At 56.6% G+C, this 13,288-nt stretch overlaps 3 protein-coding genes across 4 annotated transcripts in view; 2 read left to right on the plus strand and 1 right to left on the minus strand.

Annotated features, from left to right (window-relative positions):
• The window catches only part of ABAT (4-aminobutyrate aminotransferase), a 65,378-nt gene extending 58,599 nt beyond the window's left edge, over positions 1-6,779 (plus strand). Inside the window, exons 12-15 of the mRNA XM_030884396.2 lie at positions 339-564; positions 1,685-1,831; positions 3,157-3,268; positions 4,121-6,779. Coding sequence (XP_030740256.1) covers positions 339-564; positions 1,685-1,831; positions 3,157-3,268; positions 4,121-4,242 — 607 coding nt within the window. The 3' untranslated portion in view covers positions 4,243-6,779. The remainder of the gene's footprint in view (positions 1-338; positions 565-1,684; positions 1,832-3,156; positions 3,269-4,120) is intronic.
• Positions 6,780-9,722: 2,943 nt separating this feature from the next.
• Positions 9,723-12,670, minus strand: TMEM186 (transmembrane protein 186). The gene is made up of 3 exons (XM_045286051.1): positions 12,596-12,670; positions 12,262-12,364; positions 9,723-11,235 (listed from the first exon to the last, which is right to left on the minus strand). Exons 1-3 carry the CDS (start codon positions 12,668-12,670, stop codon positions 10,547-10,549), a joined length of 867 nt encoding a protein of 288 aa, XP_045141986.1. The 3' UTR covers positions 9,723-10,546.
• A 114-nt stretch (positions 12,671-12,784) lies between these two features.
• The window catches only part of PMM2 (phosphomannomutase 2), an 18,015-nt gene continuing 17,511 nt past the window's right edge, over positions 12,785-13,288 (plus strand). The window contains exon 1 of one of the 2 annotated variants that reach the window (XM_004705849.2): positions 12,785-12,925. In XM_004705849.2, coding sequence (XP_004705906.1) covers positions 12,860-12,925 — 66 coding nt within the window. In that variant the 5' untranslated portion in view covers positions 12,785-12,859. The remainder of the gene's footprint in view (positions 12,926-13,288) is intronic. The other variant, XM_045285997.1, reaches the window with a different exon arrangement.

A 13,288-nucleotide genomic window follows, 5' to 3' on the forward strand; every position in this document is an offset into this window, starting at 1 on the left:
TCATGTGACCGGCTGTCGGCTGGTGCTTTTCATGTGTCAACTGGCCGGGCTAACCTGCAGTGTCCCCCTTGCGAGTGATCTAAGTAAATAGTCGCTGGCTGAGGCAGGGCTGGGGAACCACCGGGCTGGCCTGAGCCCCGCTGGCACGTGTTTCCAATGCACAAGAGGAAGGCGAGTCCCAGGGCAGCAGCCGCGCCATCACTGCCTTGGCTCCGCCAGTTCTGCTTCAGCCATTCGGGAGCCGTGGAGCTCGGACGCTGCTGGGCGGGGGCCTGCCCGTTGGGAATGTTTGGCTTCCTTTGGCTTTTCTGGTCCCCAGGCCCAGGGCAAGTCTGAAGTCCGGGCAGCCAGGCTCTTAGCGGGATTCTCACGCACCTTTCTCTCCCTCCCACCCAGCACGGCTGTGCCTTCTTAGTGGACGAGGTTCAGACCGGAGGAGGCTGCACGGGCAAGTTCTGGGCTCACGAGCACTGGGGCTTGGACGACCCGGCGGACGTGATGACCTTTAGCAAGAAGATGATGACCGGGGGCTTCTTCCACAAGGAAGAGTTCCGGCCCAACGCAGTGAGTGTGCGCCCACCTTGGTCACCCTGCCCCTCTCAGCGGCACCCAAGGCCCAGCCCTGACCCGTTCAAACGGTTCCAAAGCGGTCTCCTGTGACCAGCTGTGGCCACAGGCCAGCTCTGGCTCTGTACCTGGCCCCATTCCAAGGACAGGTGTATTTTTAACCCTGGCGGCTTCTTCACGGAGTAGGTGCTGCATTTCATCCCCAACTTCAAGGCCAAGGGGATAATGAGGCCGCCTGCTCCGTGAGGAGAGACTGACCATCTGGGAAGCCCACGGGGGCGGTTCTACCCTGCCCTGGAGGGTTGCCGGGGTCAGCATGGACTCGATGGTATCGGGGTTGGAGTTTTGCTTTACTTATGAGGATTGAGCCCAACCAGTAAGGTATCCAAGGTCACACAGCCTGGAGGTGACAGAGCCAGGATTCAAAGCCAGAGCATCCCCACTGCACCGTACCTGAGCCTGCAGGTTCTGACACCTGGGCCCAGCACCTGCCCAGCACCAGCACCTGCCCTCGCACCTTCCTGAATGTGGTTTCCACTCTCATGGTTACCGCGTGGTCCACAATGGCTGCCGGGGCTCCATCCTAGGCAGTGAGGAAGGACCAGGAGGAGGGATAGAGTAAGCTGCCACCTTCTCAGAAATCTCGCCTAACACTGCCGTTTGCAGAGTGGTGGCTAGAACCAGGTCACAGGGCAGGCTACCAGGCCAAGGAAGTGTGTTTGAGCCGGTTCTACTCTGGACGGTGACAGAGGTGGTACAAGTCTGTCTCCAACACACCACACATGCATGCGCATACATAAACACATACCCATATGCACATACACACGCATGTGTGGTCACACACTCCACTCACTGGGAGAGGCAGGGGGTCACAAGTGGATGGTCGCAGAGGCTCAGACTCCCACCTGGGAGCCAGCTGGCCTGAGCCAGGCAGTGGTGCCTAGTGGACGGGGGAGAATGTAGGTCAGGTGACCAGCCCTCTGAGTTTCCTTCAAGTGGCCCCTCTAAGAGGGGGTGATACTGAAACTGTCCATATGCTCCCCCGCGGCCAGTGTTTCTCCTCTTCAAGGTGGGGAGAGGCCCTTTGGGGGATGCCTGACGCCCCGCCTCCTTCCAGCCCTACCGGATCTTCAACACCTGGCTGGGGGACCCGTCCAAGAACCTGCTGCTGGCTGAGGTCATCAACATCATCAAACGTGAGGACTTGCTCAGCAACGCAGCCCACGCTGGGAAGACGCTGCTCACAGGCCTGCTGGACCTCCAGGTGCCCAGCCACAGCCCTCCAGGGCCCCGCCCCACCCTCCCAGATAGACCCCCACCCCCCACCCCACTGCAGCCACACCCCATACCTGCTGTTCCAGCCAGTCTGCACGGCCTGAGTTCCTGCCCTCCCACCTTCACATGCGCTGAGCTCTCCCCCAGGGACGCCTTCCTATCCCACCCCCGATTCTTTGGCCCCTGAAAACCAGCTCAGACCTCGGCCTCCCCAAGGCCACATTATGGCGCTTCTCGCGGTAACCAGCCAAACCACAAACGGTTTCTTCCTCCGTCGTCCGTCTACTGCAGTTTTTGGGTGGCTGTGCCCAGAGAAAGCCCACGCCCCAGCCACCGACATGGCCACAGTTTGTTTCCTGACCTGACTGCCAGCCCCTCAAAGGAGGAGACCACCCCCCGGCCCCCAGTTCAGTTCATCCTTCTCTCCTGCACTTCCTGCCCCTCTGAGCTTCATCCCCCGGCAGACATTTCCCTTGGGGTCAAGCGCAAATTCCCTGACCATTTTAAAAGTCAAAAGATGGAGGTGAAATTAATTTTACTAATCTACTTAATGCACTATATCCCTAATATCGTTTTGACCCAAATTTCATGTAAAAATAGTTAACACCGTTTTTCCAGATTGTTTTTCTTGTTTCGCAGATGGTGACGGAGTGGACCTGCCCTCAAGGGTGGCAACCGCAACCAAGGGAAGGAACCAGGGCTTCTCCCCTAGCGCTGCTGGGTGGCTTTGAACCCCTCACCTTTCAGGCAGCAGCCGAGCTCCACCAGGCTCCCTCTCCTGCCCAAGTCTTCTGAAGCTGCCTGTGGCGCTCAGCTGGGGCGCTGTTGGCCCCTCCTCCACAGCACCCCACCCCCACCAGCTCAGGGCTGTCTTGTAGCCACTGGTAGGGCTGTGGGACAAGCGTTGAGAACCATCAGGCCAAGGGTTCGAACCTGCCGACCAGTCCTCGGGAGGGAGACGAGGCTGGCAGCTCCCACAAAGACAGACAGTCTCGGGCCCCCCAGGGAGGAGTTCTCCTCTGCCTTTAGGGTCACTGGGAATTGGAATTGACTGAGGGCTTGGATATTGGGTTTCTGCCCATTGCTTCCTGACACATCACTCCCCTAACCGTGGTGGGGCTGCTGGCCCGGCTGGAACTCAGTTGGCAGGGGTTGACCCCAACTGTGCTCCCCCCAAGTCCTTCGCAGGGTACATTCCCCCAGCACATCAGCCCCAGCTCTGCAACACCCCCCCACCACCATTACAGGTCCTGTACCCCATCTCTTCAGCTGTGTGTGGGTGCTGATGCATCTTTGACCCCCACCCTGTTGCAGGCCCGGTATCCCCAGCTCATCAGCCGTGCGCGGGGACGAGGCACGTTTTGCTCCTTTGATACCCCTGACGAGGCCGTGCGGAACAAGCTCATAGCAATAGCCAGAAACAAAGGTGGGCAGCAAGCAGCACAGGTGCTATGCCCTGAGGAAGAAAGCGCAGGGGGCCTGTGGGACAAAAGGTGGGCCAGGGGGTCGAGGGAGGCCAGCAGTGAGGGGGCTGGGTGGCCAAAATGACTGGGAGTAAGGTGACGGAGGTCACTGGCAGTGAAGTGGCTGGTTGACAAGATGACCAGCAGTAAGGAGAAGTCAGGCTACCAAAGTGGCCAGCAGCGAGGGGTCCTGCTTACTAGGTAGGAAGGTAAGAAGGTAGGTCAGTAGATAGGAATGTAGGTGGGTATGGGGGAGGGAGTGGAGAAGGTAGGGAGATAGGTAGAGACAGAGGTACAGGGAGGGAGGTAAGTGGGCAGATAGAAAGGGAGGAAGGTAAGTAGGCAAGTAGAGGGAGGGAGGTAAGTGGACAGGTAGAGAGGGAGGAAGGTAACTGGGCAGGTAGAAGGAGGGAGATAAGTGGGCAGGTAGAGAAGGAGGAAGGTAACTGGGCAGGTAGGCAGAGGGAGGGAGGTAAGTGGGCAGGTAAGCAGGTAGAGAGGGAGGAAGGTAAGTAGGCAGGTAGAGGGAGGGAGGTAAGTGGACTGGTAGGCAGGAAAGAGGGAGATACAAGGAGGTAGGTAAGTGGGTAGGTAGAGAGGGAGGTAGAGGGACGGAGGTAAGCGGGCAGGTAGAGGAAGGTGTGTGTGCAGGCAGGAAGAAGGAAAGAAAGGAGAGGGAGGGCGGGCACGGTGGGAGAGCTGGAGGCAGAGGCAGGGGTGAAGATCAGACAGGTGGTTGAAAGGACAGAGGATACTTGGGGAGAGGGCTGGGCCGTGGTGTGTGACCTGTGACCCTGACCTGCCTCCTCTTCCAGGTGTGGTGCTGGGGGGCTGCGGCGACAAGTCCATCCGCTTCCGCCCCACCATGGTCTTCAAGGACCACCACGCCCACCTATTCCTCAACATCTTCAGCGACATCTTAGCCAACTTCAAGTAGACACCTGTCTCCGCCCCTTCTGGAACGCCCGTCTCCACAGTCGTCCAATCGATTAGTTTGCCTCATCCATATTGTACTGAAAGTAGCAGAGGTGAACACGTGCGCAGAAGGCTGGTGTAGGGGAGGGCAGGGTTGACTTTGACCTCCCTCCCCCAGAGCTGATGGTACACAGGAGTTCCAGCCCAGAAATTCTGAACAAGCCCTGGACCGTGTCTTCGGGGACCCTGTTCATCTTCACGCCCACCCTGCACCCCACCAGCTCCTTCAGAAGCCAGTCGCTGGGGCTCTGTTCCTGGACACCTGGCCAGGTCCCCTGGGTTCTGGTCCATGTCATGTGCCATATTCTGTGAGAAGATAAAGGCTTCCCCAATGCAAATAGTCATGCCCCCGCCCTCCCACACACCTCCCATCACCCCCCGCAGCCTTGAGCACTGGCTGGGCACAGTGGAGAGAGGTGGCAGGAAGATGGGGGACCCCAGTACCCAATGGGGGCCAGTGGGAAAGGCTGTCAGCTAGGGGCTCTCGGGAGGTCTCTGGGTGGCATCTTGATGGTTCTCGGTCACTGTCCCCCATCCCCAAACTCTCACCTGTTCAACGCCAGCTTCAACTGTGGAGGGGAAGCTGCTGCTGAGCATTTGGGGGCATACCCAATGCCCTTGGGAGGAGGGCACGTGACCCAGAGGCAGCAGCCTCCTGCCCTACCCCACCCCCGCAGCCAGGACCTGAGTGGCTGAGTTCTGGCCCTGGCCCTGTGAGACTGCGCTCCTTTGGTGGTTGCTCGTGTCCCTCTGGTGGGTTTCCGGAAGCACTGTGGGCAGCCTTGCTGGGTCTCTCCTTGAACTTTGCACCAAGGTCTGGGGCTCCATGCAGGGCTGTGTGTGGCCCCCAAAGGTGAGGCATCCAGGCTGTGCTGGGCTGTGGTGTTAGGCAACCAGACATCCTTATAACAGTCTGTCCTCAAATACACCTTCTAGACTGTTCTACAGTGACTTGATTTGGGTCAGTGGGGAGATGGAGGATAGCTGGCGTTTCCCTGAGTCTGGCAGGAGCACTTCAGTCCCAATTGGCCTTGTTTGCCCATCGAGGATGCCCTACAGCCCTTGACTGGGCACTGGTCTCGTGGTAACTAACTGCCCAAAGGATGCCAGGTCTCCTCTGCTGAGCATTTGGCATTTGTCTAACCATGTTCAGGAGTGCCAGACCCTCAGGTGTGTTACCAACGCAGACAGGTGTAGGATTCCCCACCAGGTAGCATCCAGCAGTCAGTGATATTGTAGGAGTTTTGGCATGCCCCATGGCATGTGCTTGTCCACCTGTATGGACATGCCTGCCTCCCTCTCTCTGCAAGGTTGCACACACCTGTCTGTTCATGTATTCCTTCACTTGTACACTCACCCAACTCTGATGAAATACCTGCTCCACCCCAGACCCCAGGGAGCACTAGCACCAGGGAGACAAAGGTGAAAAAGACTCCCTTCTCTGTTGATTGAGGAGCTCCTCGCCCTTTAGCAACAAGTCTTGAGAAAGCAAGAGTGGCAAGTGCTAAGATGGGTCTGTGTGAGGAGCAACGGGAAATCAGAGGGGGCTTCCGGGAGGAAGTGGCTTTTGTAGAAGGGTTTTGCAGGGTGCATAGGAGTTCACCAAACAAGGCCAGAAAGAGCATTGCCTCAAGGTCTCAAGCCTTTCACTGTGGAGCCAACTTCCAAGATGGCAAGGGTCACAACCGCAGGTAGCAAGCCCCAGATGCAAACACAACCACAGCTCACCCACTGGCTTAAGTGGTCTTTCTCCTGAGAACTTTAGCACTGGAGGGTCATTAAGCCAGGGCACAATCAGAAATGTCTTCGAGGAAGTGACTCCAATATTTTCTCCTGTCCTCCCTCGGCGTGGACTGGGGCAGGGAATCCTTTCTATGTGCAAGCCATTTCCAGACTCACTCTTCTCACCGAGACACGGCTTCTCATGAAAAATCATAAGCCATTCTACCCACAAGTTCTTGCTGACTCAGGCACAGGGAGCTTTGAGGAGCAAGGGGGCAGTGGGCAGAGGGGGACACATGCAAGGCCGAGAACGCTGCAGGGCTCACGCTGTGGAGGTGTGGGAGAGGTGGGTGAGCACCCTTGGGCAGCTGCCCTCCTGGGTGACTTAGAACCCATGAAGAAGTGGGTGGGCCGCAGACAAGCCCATCACACAGTAGTGCCACTGCTCCCCCCGTGTGTCTAGTGAAGTTTTGTCACTCTCCCAGAAAACGAATGCAGTAATTACAAGTCTTAGCGCACATCCTCACTTTTATTATAAATGGGTGTTTTTTATAATTTTTACTGACACTCAGTAACCATGACAAACTGCAAGCATTAAAGTATCTATATGCCTATACCTAACTGTAAATGTATACATATATATCCTTGGACTTATATATGTATCCACTCCTGGTAGACAGCCACAGCTAAGGGACCCCGCCTACTGATGTCTACAAAGTGATCTTGTTTGCAGGGTTCTGTTGACAGTGCCAATAAATGAAATTTAACAACCTGTCACTCGGTAACTGATGACTCTTGCAAAATGCCGTGAATTAAATCCATTCCCATGTCAGTCAATATTCTTTTTAAAAAAAATTATAAAAGAACTTTCTGGCCTTTTCCGGGAGGGGGAGAGGTCGGAAACTGGTTTTGTTAGGTAATCATTTGGCAAGTCGTTCAAACAGCAGTGTTTGTGAGGCTGGTACAAGTTGAGTCACCACAAGGCAAAGCCAAGTCAGGGACACCTGGCAACCACCTGGATGGTGCACGCAGTTAGCAAGTTCAGCTGCCTACCTGAAAGATTGGAGGTTGGTGTCTACCCCGGGTGGCTACATGGAAGTCAACAAAATTCGTGATGAAAGGGTTTATTAAGGATGATAACAAGTTGGCATGCCAGTGAGAGATGCTCAGGGTCTTTGTTCACCGGGACAGGTTACAAAGGTCTCTCCGGTATGCTAATAAATGTCCAAGGGGGCCTAGCACTGCTGTAAGCTTCCACCTGAAGGCATTCACCTCAAGCTCCTCCATGGTCAGCAAACCCAGCTCCCTGAATTAGTGCCCAGAGGCCCCCACTCCAGTCAGTCTCTCAGCCTGCAGGCACTTGGCTCTAGGGCCCGAGGTTCCCCACTCCTCACGGTCCACCACCTACACAAAAGCACTCCGCCGGACTTGCTCTGTGGGCTGGGAAGCCCCTCACTCTGTTCTCTGCTCTGACTCCTGTTCTGCGCTGCTCCTCTGCTGGGGTACAGCTGTCATCTGGATCCAGGGGGTTCACTGCGCAGGGATCTCGGGACCAGAGGATGTGCTCCACTCCTGGCGCTTGCTGGTAATGAGACCCCTCCTCCTGCTTCTCCCAGGGCTCATTTTATGCACAACAGGATGCCATGCCAGGGAATCCTGTTAACCAGGCCCATTCAGGGAAAGGTCCTTTGGTGGGAGTTACAGACTTTAGCTAGAAGAGTCACATCAAACAGTTCACTGCCCCTGCACCTCCTTTCTCAAAAGAAATGTCGGGGTTGAGGCGGGAGCAGCCCTTGAGGGCCCTGTGGACCACAGTTCTCTGCCGCACAAGGGGCTCAGTAGAACAGTGTTATCGAGAAAACGAAATGGGCACCACACTGCTGCTTGTAAAAAATAATAAAAGTTGCCACTATTCTCTGTGTGTACAGCTGTGCTCCACAAGGTTCTCAAGGGCTGCTTTTAAATATATGTACAAGAGGAGATCGCCAGGACTTTCTTCTGAGGTACCCGGGGCTAGCCTCGACCTTCCAGCCTTTAGTTAAGCAGCTGAAAGTGAAAGGCAATTCCTTTCCCATGTAGCCTCCCAGAGCAGGGCCCCATTTCCCTCAGAGTTCTCGCTCGTAAATCTTTAACTCTGTTTCCCAACGCAGGTTCAAGTTCAGGGGAACCCTGGAATACATTTCAAGGGTGAATCAGTAAGACGCACTGTCACCAGAGTGGCCAGGTAGGTGTTCACTGGCCCACCGAACCACAGGGAAAGTTTTCCAGCAGAAGGTGCCGGCTGAAAGTAAAGCCATAAAAGTTGGACTCTGCTTGGCGTCCAACTAATTTCCACTCAGCACCCCTACCACCCCAGGGCTTCTGAAGTCACAAAGCAGGGATGGACAGGAAGCCCTGGGCACCACTTTCATCCCGACTGTCTGGGCTGTGCTCCAAGCAGGCTGGGGACATCCGGCCCTGTGACCAGGTAAGGCGTACTTTGGGCCACTGGTATAGTTAAGGGCAGCAGCTACCGCTGGGCTGGACTTCCCATGTGCCCCGTGTTGCACCCACGGTAGGCAGACCCCAGCATGCTGTGGGCAGCCAGGACAGGGACACAGACCCTTGCAGAGCCTGCCTGCCTCAGGCCTAAGTTGTACACAGCCCCTGGGTTGGGGGGCCAGTTACTGTGCAGGGATGCTGGCCAGAAGGTTGGAGGTTCATGTCCACTCGGTACGTTGGAAGAAAGGGCTGGCAACGTGCTTCAGAAAAAGCAGCCAATGAAACCGCTGTGGACCACACATCTGCTCTGTCACACACAGGCTCTGTGGTCCAGGGCTGCTAGACAGCATCTGGGTTACGGGGCCAGGGCCTTTCTCAACAGACTGGCAGCACTGCCCGCTGCCACCTAGCCCAGAAGTGGAATCCATGGTTGGGAAACTTCCTCTTTGCCCAGAGAGGAGGGGACAGGAATGAGAGTGTGGTGTGGCATTTTGCTCCATTACTTACGATGAACGGTGTGCCCGTCACAAAGACTTCAGCCCCACCTCCCTCCTCACGTACACTCCACCACGTGGACACGTGGCCTCCACTTAGCCTTCCTCTGCAAGTGACAACCTGGCCTACTGCCCACTTAGGGGTTTGCTTGTGGGGGTGTTCGGGTTTGGGATTCGTGGGGGCCATTAGAAGCCTAACTGAATATTCTCAGTGTCTACTGAACTGCTTTGCAATTACTGTCAGAGGGGTGATTGATTCCCAATACTCCCTCTCCCAAACCTAGACTTCTGGGTTCTGGCCCCCTCCAGGCTGTGGCAAAAGGTGAACCCAGGCAACGATGCCCAAACTCTGGAATGCCTGGGAATTCTCACAGAGCCTACGGAGGCCAAGCAAAGGGCCCCTGTTCTCCAAGTTCCGGGTTTACAGCTGATTGAGCTCTCAGGCCTGGCCCCAAGCCTGGCTATTGCGACAGCCTGACTGCACAGGACACCGCCGTGGCTCCCTGCACCCTTTGCTGGTGGTGAGCAGAGGACCCTGGAGGCAGGGGTCCCGTGGGGAGGACGGGCAACCTGCTGTTTGGGGAGCCTTCAGAGAGGCGCAGCCAGGGCAGGGCTGGGACAGGGATGGAATGGAAAAGCCCACCAGGACATCCTTTCTTTGACCTTGCAGTTAGTATCCAGTCCACAACTACTACACCACCAGGGATTCCCTAGCACCTTTGCTAAGAGACAGCACACTCAGACATTCGTGTGACACACTTTATGGCAATGATTGGGACCGAGCCTATAAAACCTGAGATGCCTGACCTGGTTTATAACAGGAGGCTCCTGTGGATGAAATAAAGCAGCAGTAACAGGTCAGGGCTTTATTACACTGCGGAACCTTGGAATGAGCAGATCCCCACAGGACTCTGGGTTTGCCTGCCCCGTGGGCGCGCAGTGACCACTGGTGCGTGGCTGTGGCGCGTATCCAGGCTTTCTGCCAGTCTTTTCAGCCCCTGGAGACACACACACGTAGGGACTTGCCTTATGGCCTGGATGCTTGGTACAGGCTCTGACCTCAAGGACCACACCTGCTCACAATGTGATAGTGTTTATCACAAGGGATCAGCAGGCTTTCCCATTTTAGACTTGAACAACTCCACTCAGCGTGCTTCCAGAACTCAGGACTCCGTGTTTTCCGCCACCATGCTTGGCAGGCAGCTCGGCTTCCCATGAGTCAGCTCCAAGAACTGGCTCCTTACTGGAAGCTTCTGGCCCCTACCTGGCTGCCCGTCAAACAGATGCGGGGAACATCTGCACAGAGGGTTTTCCACTAGTCAGTGGAATGTCTGTCCCCCTGAGACAAGTTCCCTGGTGCCTGCGACCATGTTCGGCTGTCAAGCTGATTTGGACGCACTGCAGCCATCAGTCCTGGTAATCTGCTTCCCAGAGGTCACAGCTTGAGAACCCCATGGTGTTGCCAGGAGGTTCCCAGGAACCCCGGCAGTGTCCGCAGCTGCCGGTCCCTCACTGTGGCCTGACAGAGAGCTGGCTAGCCTGGGGCTACCCAAGGCCAACATCCGGTGTTTACTTGGGCGTGCCCAGTGTCCCAAACACCTGTGTGAACCGCTCTTTGTCAAGAATGCGTCCGTAGCGCAGTGAGAGGTAGAAGGTCTGGTTCCCACTGTACTGCTGGATACGGACAAACACCTCCTGCGGCCGGTCCCTGGTCTCTGTGAGGGGGATCACGTCGGCCACAGGGCAGTAGGTGTCCTGCCGCCGACCCCAGAAGGTCAGGTGGGCCACTCGCAGCACGGTGCCAGACTCGTTGACATACAGGATGCCCACCAGCCTGCGGAAGAAATGGCTCATCCAGCACAACATGGCCAGGGCAAAGCCAGCAGTGGTGGCCGCCAGGTACAGCGTGTTGAGGTTCACGAGGTCCTGGGAGTACAAGTAGAAGCCGGGTGGCAGGAGGACCACCGTCAGGGCCGTCTGTGTCACCTTCAGCCGTGACAGGTACCCGAAGGTTCGGATGGCATCAAAGCGGTAGACCATTTGGAATTTCTCTGTCCCTGGGCCCAATGGCATCTCCTTCAAGGTGGGCAGCCTACTTCCTTCCCACCTCCTAGGGACCCGCTCACTGCGGCACCTCAGCCCCAGGAGGGGCCTCCCTGAGGCAGCCGGCCACCACCACCACCACCGGGACACAGCTCGGATGACAGCCTGGAAGGGAGACAAAGAAACCACCGTTTCTCTCCGGGTGCTCACTGTTGCTACTCACACACCAACAGGCTGCCCAGCAGGTCCCACAGGCAACAGGTAATGCTGGGAGGCCACCAGTTTTGACAAAGCAGGGAAAGCATTAGCCTGCTCTTCAGCAGACTAGAAATACAACAGAATTTAAGATTCAGTTGTTGGAAATCCAACATGTAACAGCCCACCTTTGCAGTAAAAACTCCTTTTTAAGTTTAATCAGTAGTGATGTTCTAACTCAGGAAGGCAGTCATTACAATAGGTAACGAGGTACTACGAAGCATCCCTGTTTGGATCAGCAGTGGAGTATGGTAGCCCTTGGAGAAATGTAGGCATAGAGCACTGTTTCCTGTGACCATCGCAAAGTCTGCTTTTGAACATAGTTTTGGGGGGATAGAACTTCCTAAATATTCACTGGAGTTTTGAAGCCGTTTGGAGGTGGCAAACCCCACCGTTTCCTTCTGTCTTGTCTGGCATTCGCAGAATAAACTTAGGAGTTTTTCATATCAACCTTGTCTGTCTTTGGCTGAAAACAGTGACAAGCAATCCCAGACCCTTGTTCCTGGCACCAGAGTCATCCTGATCGCTGTGGAATGCTACTTCCACTCTACCACTGAGAAAAGCAAGCCCAGAGAGGGTGTGAAAGCTATCTGCCTGAGGGCACACAGCTGTATGCCCTTGGAGGCTGACCTTTAAACTGTTACAAGCTGGTACAGAAAAGATGCAGCCTTCATTCAGCAACAAACACCCCGCACCATCCATTGACCCTCGAGGTGGGGTGAACTCTTTTTCCCCCCCGCAAAGTGGCTGCAGAGCTCCAGACGGTTGTTAGCAGCCGAGCGCTTTAACCGCTGTGCCACCAGGGCTCCTTAACAAATACTCAGGAGGGCCAACCCTGGGCTGAATGAGTAAACCCCGCAGGAAACAAAGCAAGCATTCTGAGCGGGATCTAGGGAGATGGCTATCAGCGAAACTGGCCCATCCAGTCTGATGGAGCCGGCAGTGGGGAGGAGCACGCGGCACAAAGCCCGTGCACAGTTCTGCACCTCTGCACAGCTCCGGGCTCTGGCTCCCCACCCAGGCCCGCGCGGCCGCTAGCTGTGCATCCTTGGGCAAGTTACTCAACCTCTCCGAGCCCTCAAAGGAGCCCTGCACCCGCAGCGAACGCTCAGCAAATGTAAGCCATTCCGTCCACTGCTCTAGGCGACCTCGGCACTCAGCAGCAAAGCGTGACCCCGGACGGAGCGTCCTCTCGTGGACTCCCAGCCACCCAGCACGCCAGCCCCCAGCCCTGGCCCTGGCCCTGACCCCGACCCCGACCCCGACCCCTTTGGAAAGCGCGTCACCTGCTTTCCCTCTCTCCGCACACCTCCCTCTTACCATGGCCTCACGGCCCGCTACCGGAAATGAATCGCGCTTGACCCGGGAACCTCTAAGAGCGCATGCGCGTCGCATGCGCGTCACGTGTAAGGGCGTTTTGCATTCTGGGAGTTGTGGTTCAGAGACCGCGGCTGAACGCCAGCCCCAGGCGTTGTAGGCGGTGCTTCTCAGCGTCCCGGGGTGCCGCGTGGCTTGCCTACCGAGCCGGAAGTTCCTGCCGAGCGCTGAGTGCCGGCGAGTCCCTTTAGGTGTGCTTTTAGAAATATGACGACCCTCGGCCCGGTACTGTGCCTCTTCGACGTGGACGGGACTCTGACGGAGCCGCGGCAGGTAGGCGGGTCCCCGGGGCAGGCGGTGTGAGGCCTCCCGCTGGGTGCCCCACCTCAGGTGCAAGGGGCGGCTGCGGCCTTCCCACGGTCGGTCAGTGGCTGCCCACCTGCCCCTGGGGAGCTGAGCACCAACCTGGGTGCTCGGAGAGATGGGACCGGACCAAAAACCCTTTCACCCGCCAGCCCCCGGGGCTGGTGGGCGTGGCTCTGAGCCCCAGTGTGTGCGCCACCCCGCAGCTCCCCACCCTGCCCACTCCCCGTCACCCATGAGCTGTGCCTCGTAACCTGGTCTGGAGAACACAGCTTTCTTTTTTTTTTTTAACATTTTATTAGGGGCTCATACAACTGTTATCCCAATCCATAC

Source organism: Echinops telfairi, unplaced genomic scaffold, assembly GCF_000313985.2.
Source record: "Echinops telfairi isolate 266 unplaced genomic scaffold, ASM31398v2 ScPeMD7_5;HRSCAF=22, whole genome shotgun sequence".
NCBI classification, from domain to species: Eukaryota; Metazoa; Chordata; class Mammalia; order Afrosoricida; family Tenrecidae; genus Echinops; species Echinops telfairi.

What these genes read in the sequence shown, in the direction of transcription:
- TMEM186 (XM_045286051.1), bottom strand. Translation starts at nt 12,670, where the DNA reads ATGCGACGCGCATGCGCTCTTAGAGGTTCCCGGGTCAAGCGCGATTCA. An exon ending in TAGCGGGCCGTGAGGCCATG is followed by an intron (nt 12,365 to 12,595) that starts GTAAGAGGGAGG and finishes CTGCGGGTGCAG; the next exon opens with GGCTCCTTTGAGGGCTCGGA. An exon ending in GAGCCCGGAGCTGTGCAGAG is followed by an intron (nt 11,236 to 12,261) that starts GTGCAGAACTGT and finishes GTGTGTGAGTAG; the next exon opens with CAACAGTGAGCACCCGGAGA.